This window comes from Squalius cephalus (assembly GCF_949319135.1).
Source record: "Squalius cephalus genome assembly, chromosome: 6".
Lineage (NCBI taxonomy): Eukaryota > Metazoa > Chordata > Actinopteri > Cypriniformes > Leuciscidae > Squalius > Squalius cephalus.
The window spans coordinates 1,995,572-2,002,546 of record NC_137127.1 but is presented as its reverse complement, the minus strand read 5'-3'; the positions used below and the strand labels follow the sequence as shown (position 1 = coordinate 2,002,546).

General features: G+C 41.9%; 1 protein-coding gene across 1 annotated transcript in view; it reads left to right on the top strand.

Moving 5' to 3' along the window:
* Window positions 1–306: 306 nt before the first annotated feature.
* The window catches only part of hcn4 (hyperpolarization activated cyclic nucleotide-gated potassium channel 4), a 72,702-nt gene continuing 66,033 nt past the window's right edge, over window positions 307–6,975 (top strand). The window contains exon 1 of the mRNA XM_079873855.1: window positions 307–712. Coding sequence (XP_079729981.1) covers window positions 308–712 — 405 coding nt within the window. The 5' untranslated portion in view covers window position 307. The remainder of the gene's footprint in view (window positions 713–6,975) is intronic.

Below are 6,975 nucleotides of genomic sequence, written 5' to 3'. Positions count from 1 at the left end.
GTGGTCATTTGGGTAGGGGGTGGGGCTTGTTTGTTTTGGTGATTTCAAATATCAACAGTGTTTCTCAGAAATTGCTTACTGCGCCTTTAAGCACGATAAGTTTTGTTTTATGAAAAAACTATCAAAATGAAGTGAGGGTTATGTATAAAGGAAATAATATCTGCCAATGGGTTCTGAAAAACAAACTTTTTTACTTTCTTAATTTAATGCGATATCCCAAAATGTGCATAATAATGGGTGGATGGAAACAACATACAACATGCTTGTCATTCTGTCCCTCTCCTCCAGGTTTTACTGGGATCTCACCATGCTTCTCCTGATGGTGGGAAATCTAATCATCATTCCCGTGGGCATCACCTTCTTCAAAGATGAGCACACGCCACCGTGGATCGTCTTCAACGTGGTTTCCGACACCTTCTTCCTCATGGACCTGGTGTTGAACTTCCGCACCGGGATCGTGAAGGAGGACAATGCCGAGATCATTCTGGACCCTCAGCAGATCAAGATCAAATATCTGCGCTCCTGGTTCGTGGTGGACTTCATCTCCTCCATCCCCGTGGACTACATCTTCCTCATCGTGGAGACGCGCATCGATTCGGATTTCTACAAGACGGCACGCGCTCTGCGGATCGTACGCTTCACGAAGATCCTCAGTTTGTTACGACTGCTTCGACTCTCGCGGCTCATTCGCTACATTCACCAGTGGGAGGAGGTGAGTGGACACTTCTGAGGGTTTGTTCACCGCGCTTAAATGTGATAATAATGTGATCTGCACAGCAGTTTCATAGTGCAAGAGGACAGAGGAAAAGAGTAATATGCCCATTTTCACAAGATGTAATATAAATCTATGGTGTCCCCAGAATGTGTCTGTGAAATTTCAGCTCAAAATTCCCCCCAGATCATTTATTATAGCTTGTCAAATTTGCCCCTTTTCGGGTGTGAGTAAAAACCAAGCGGCAACCTCCCCGTCTCTCTCTTGAAACCAACACGGAAGTGAGTTAAACTGCAATTCATTAACTGGCCGCTTGGCCTGGCTGCAGAAGTGAGTCAAATCTGCATCTCCCTCATGTTAAAATTACCAACTTTACAGCAGAAAAAAATATGTTTACAGCCTGGTTCTCTCTGTGGCTTTGGTCTATACAGCTAATTTTGCCCTTCATAACAACTGTGAGGGGGGTGAATTTTTTTATAACTCATCCGTTTAGTTGATTAATATTTAAATTTAAGGGTGTGGCCACTTGAGTGACAGGTGGATTCCCGCTGATGTCAATGCTAGCCGTTTGTCTGCTGTTACTAGCCGTCACTTCACCTCAGCAAATGTTAGCTGCTGAACTTGCCTTCTCTGCGGTGTTTGTGCTTTTTTTCGGGATTATTTCATACAATTTAATACTTGGGTACAAAGCCCACGTCTTTGGATTCAGTCGTTGTCGTCGAGTATCGTTTGAGAGAACAACCAGCGCTGTATTTCAGTTGTTTTCCTCTGAACATGCACTAATGGATGTCAGACAATTCCGTTGCTTTTTGGGGTTTTCAAATTTAAAACGTCAATAAAGGCTCGTTCGTTCTGCTCTCACGGAACAGATGGATTATAATATGCTTATGTACCGTCAAATAAAATCATGCAGGCGTCGGCGCTTTCTCCGTCCGTGCAATAAATGCACATCCATGAATGAGCGCGGATTTCTAGCGCATTTACTTGCACTTCAAAGGCAATATATCTATGGTTTAACGGTTTAACCCATTTGAGAGGCGGCCAAAATCAGAATTTAAAATGGACTGAATAAGCTCTCTACGAACTTGAGCGATGCCGCGCTGACGGACCATGAAAGAGTGACTGACATGTATGCACATAAATCACTGTCACACACAAACACTCTCGAAGTAATACACAGTCTCACTTGTAGCCATGTATTTTAACTATTATAATATTTCGAAGGGCAAAAACAGGAACTTTTAATTGGCTTTACATCATCAGCTAACTCGATCACGTCGAGCTAGGTGATTTCAGATAGCCAGGCTCATATCTATGGCCAGGCTCCTCAGCTCCACTCACGCCCCGCCTGTTTGCCTATTTTCTGTTATCCGGGAGTGACGCGAGGCCAAGATGGCGACGGACGGCTCCGCCCACTTTAGGCTTCAAAAATGCTCTTCAGAAACCTACGGGTGACGTCACGGACACTACGTCCATATTTTTTTACAGTCTATGGTAAAAACGCGCCGTTTTTGTGTGTGTCTCTTTAAATGCAAATGAGTTGTTGCTCCGCCTCCGTTCAGAAGAGGGCGGAGCCTTTACACAAGCTTCAGAAACTCCGGCAATAACAAAACAGGCCAATCTCACTCATCCAGAATCCCAGAATCACCAGTAGCGAGTGCAGCCTTACGGAGAGACTCAGGAAGAGTTTCTGAATGTTAGCGGAGACATTTCTGTAGTTGTTGTGGAGTTACACTGATCATCTCATCATCATGTTTAACTTCTCCACAAGTGTCCACAGTTCCTGAGGTCTTTATAAGACAGCGGTGACATGTTCTGGTCAATAGTGTTCAGTGCTCGTCTGTGCTCAACCACAGAACAGTTTCAGGCTCTGCTGGTTCTTTTGCCATTGTGTTAGAACTGGTTTCACTGTTAGAACTGGTCACTGTTAGAACTGGTCTCACTGTTAAAACTGGTCTCACTGTTAGAACTGGTTTCACTGTTAGAACTGGTCTCACTGTTAGAACTGGTCTCACTGTTAGAACTGGTCACTGTTAGAACTGGTCTCACTGTTAGAACTGGTTTCACTGTTAGAACTGGTTTCACTGTTAGAACTGGTCACTGTTAGAACTGGTCTCACTGTTAGAACTGGTTTCACTGTTAGAACTGGTTTCACTGTTAGAACTGGTCACTGTTAGAACTGGTCTCACTGTTAGAACTGGTCTCACTTTCACTGTTAGAACTGGTTTCACTGTTAGAACTGGTTTCACTGTTGGTCTCACTGTTAGAACTGGTCTCACTGTTAGAACTGGTTTCACTGTTAGAACTGGTCTCACTGTTAGAACTGGTTTCACTGTTAGAACTGGTTTCACTGTTAGAACTGGTTTCACTCTTAGAACTGGTTTCACTGTTAGAACTGGTCACTGTTAGAACTAGTCACTGTTAGAACTGGTCTCACTGTTAGAACTGGTTTCACTGTTAGAACTGGTCTCACTGTTAGAACTGGTCACTGTTAGAACTGGTCTCACTGTTAGAACTGGTCACTGTTAGAACTGGTTTCACTGTTAGAACTGGTCACTGTTAGAACTGGTTTCACTGTTAGAACTGGTTTCACTGTTAGAACTGGTCACTGTTAGAACTGGTTTCACTGTTAGAACTGGTCTCACTGTTAGAACTGGTTTCACTGTTAGAACTGGTTTCCCTGTTAGAACTGGTTTCACTGTTAGAACTGGTCACTGTTAGAACTGGTCTCACTGTTAGAACTGGTCACTGTTAGAACTGGTCTCACTGTTAGAACTGGTTTCACTGTTAGAACTGGTCTCACTGTTAGAACTGGTCTCACTGTTAGAACTGGTCACTGTTAGAACTGGTTTCACTGTTAGAACTGGTCACTGTTAGAACTGGTCTCACTGTTAGAACTGGTCTCACTGTTAGAACTGGTTTCACTGTTAGAACTGGTCTCACTGTTAGAACTGGTCTCACTGTTAGAACTGGTCTCACTGTTAGAACTGGTTTCACTGTTAGAACTGGTCTCACTGTTAGAACTGGTTTCACTGTTAGAACTGGTTTCACTGTTAGAACTGGTTTCACTGTTGGTCTCACTGTTAGAACTGGTCTCACTGTTAGAACTGGTTTCACTGTTAGAACTGGTCACTGTTAGAACTGGTCTCACTGTTAGAACTGGTTTCACTGTTAGAACTGGTTTCACTGTTAGAACTGGTTTCACTGTTAGAACTGGTCACTGTTAGAACTGGTCTCACTGTTAGAACTGGTCTCACTGTTAGAACTGGTCTCACTGTTAGAACTGGTTTCACTGTTAGAACTGGTCACTGTTAGAACTGGTCTCACTGTTAGAACTGGTCTCACTGTTAGAACTGGTTTCACTGTTAGAACTGGTCACTGTTAGAACTGGTTTCACTGTTAGAACTGGTCACTGTTAGAACTGGTTTCACTGTTAGAACTGGTTTCACTGTTAGAACTGGTTTCACTGGTCTCACTGTTAGAACTGGTTTCACTGTTAGAACTGGTCTCACTGTTAGAACTGGTTTCACTGTTAGAACTGGTTTCACTGTTAGAACTGGTCACTGTTAGAACTGGTCTCACTGTTAGAACTGGTTTCACTGTTAGAACTGGTTTCACTGTTAGAACTGGTCTCACTGTTAGAACTGGTTTCACTGTTAGAACTGGTCTCACTGTTAGAACTGGTTTCACTGTTAGAACTGGTTTCACTGTTAGAACTGGTTTCACTGTTAGAACTGGTCACTGTTAGAACTGGTCTCACTGTTAGAACTGGTTTCACTGTTAGAACTGGTCTCACTGTTAGAACTGGTTTCACTGTTAGAACTGGTCTCACTGTTAGAACTGGTCTCACTGTTAGAACTGGTTTCACTGTTAGAACTGGTTTCACTGGTCTCTCTGTTAGAACTGGTTTCACTGTTAGAACTGGTCTCACTGTTAGAACTGGTTTCACTGTTAGAACTGGTTTCACTGTTAGAACTGGTTTCACTGTTAGAACTGGTCTCACTGTTAGAACTGGTCACTGTTAGAACTGGTCTCACTGTTAGAACTGGTCTCACTGTTAGAACTGGTCTCACTGTTAGAACTGGTTTCACTGTTAGAACTGGTCTCACTGTTAGAACTGGTCTCACTGTTAGAACTGGTCTCACTGTTAGAACTGGTTTCACTGTTAGAACTGGTCTCACTGTTAGAACTGGTTTCACTGTTAGAACTGGTTTCACTGTTAGAACTGGTTTCACTGTTAGAACTGGTTTCACTGTTGGTCTCACTGTTAGAACTGGTCTCACTGTTAGAACTGGTTTCACTGTTAGAACTGGTCACTGTTAGAACTGGTCTCACTGTTAGAACTGGTTTCACTGTTAGAACTGGTTTCACTGTTAGAACTGGTTTCACTCTTAGAACTGGTTTCACTGTTAGAACTGGTCTCACTGTTAGAACTGGTCACTGTTAGAACTGGTCTCACTGTTAGAACTGGTCTCACTGTTAGAACTGGTCTCACTGTTAGAACTGGTTTCACTGTTAGAACTGGTCACTGTTAGAACTGGTCTCACTGTTAGAACTGGTCTCACTGTTAGAACTGGTTTCACTGTTAGAACTGGTCACTGTTAGAACTGGTTTCACTGTTAGAACTGGTTTCACTGTTAGAACTGGTTTCACTGGTCTCACTGTTAGAACTGGTTTCACTGTTAGAACTGGTCTCACTGTTAGAACTGGTTTCACTGTTAGAACTGGTTTCACTGTTAGAACTGGTCACTGTTAGAACTGGTCTCACTGTTAGAACTGGTTTCACTGTTAGAACTGGTCTCACTGGTCTCACTGTTAGAACTGGTCTCACTGTTAGAACTGGTCTCACTGTTAGAACTGGTTTCACTGTTAGAACTGGTTTCACTGGTCTCTCTGTTAGAACTGGTTTCACTGTTAGAACTGGTCTCACTGTTAGAACTGGTTTCACTGTTAGAACTGGTTTCACTGTTAGAACTGGTTTCACTGTTAGAACTGGTCTCACTGTTAGAACTGGTCACTGTTAGAACTGGTTTCACTGTTAGAACTGGTCTCACTGTTAGAACTGGTTTCACTGTTAGAACTGGTTTCACTGTTGTCGCTTGCAAAACCACATGGTGTCACCGTGTGTGTAAATGTGCTGATTAAGGGCCGGTAATATTATAAGATCCTCTTACTACGTCAGATTCTAATAATAATATTTTGTATTATTTGTAATGTACATAATAATTCTATAAAATAATATACACAATAAATTAGCTTCTCACCTTCAAAAACATCAGACAACACTGCCACGAAAATTATAATACATAATATATTTAAAAATAATAATAATATTACTATTGTTATTACTTTTATCATTCTTTTACATTACTTTTAATAATTTTATAAAATAATCTAGTCTTGTTAATGTTTCATTGATGTACTGAATATTGATGTCATGTTAACTTAACTTAAGTTAAATGCTACGGTGAGTATATGATGGATTTTCATACTCTCTCTTCATATTGAGATCTCTGATGTTTGACTGCAGATGTTTGATTCAGAGACTAGTAGTTTGAGAAATGTGTGAGATTCGCTCTCGCCTGCTTGTAGAAATGCTTGCGAAACAGAAGAGATCTCGTTTGACACAGAAGTGCAGCATATGTTACACGACTCTCGTTTCCAGTCGTGGAGGTTTGGCAGAAATCGAAGTGTTGAGTCTTATACGTATCAATTAATGAATGTTTCAAAGTAGAGTGCTAACATTAGCCTGTAATTTCCTCTCCTTCTCTTGAGGATTGGTTTGGATGGTGATTACAGTGATGATTAGAAGTGTTCCTCCCTCTCTCTCTCTCTCTCTCTCTCTCTCTCTCTCTCTCTCTCTCTCTCTCTCTCTCTCTCTCTCTCCCTCCCCCTCTCTCTCTCTCTCTCTCTCTCTCTCTCTCAGTGGTGAGAGGTGAAGCTGTAGATGCAGCTGGTGTCTCATTTAGTCGAGCCGTGTTCGTTCTCATGACAGCAGGTCACACACTCTCCCATAGCAGCGCACAGGATTCAACAGATCCTTTTAGAAGTGTGCAAAACATGTTAGAAGTGCAAGAGACTTAATAACATCAGTCTTAACAAATCGTGAGATCGTTTCAGAACTGCATTTGTAAAGCTGACGTTTACATTAGTGATAATGTGACCCTGGAGCACAAAACCAGTCACTAGGGTCATTTTTTTTTAAATTGAGATTTATACATCATATTAAAGCTGATTAAATACGCTTTCCATTGATGTATGGA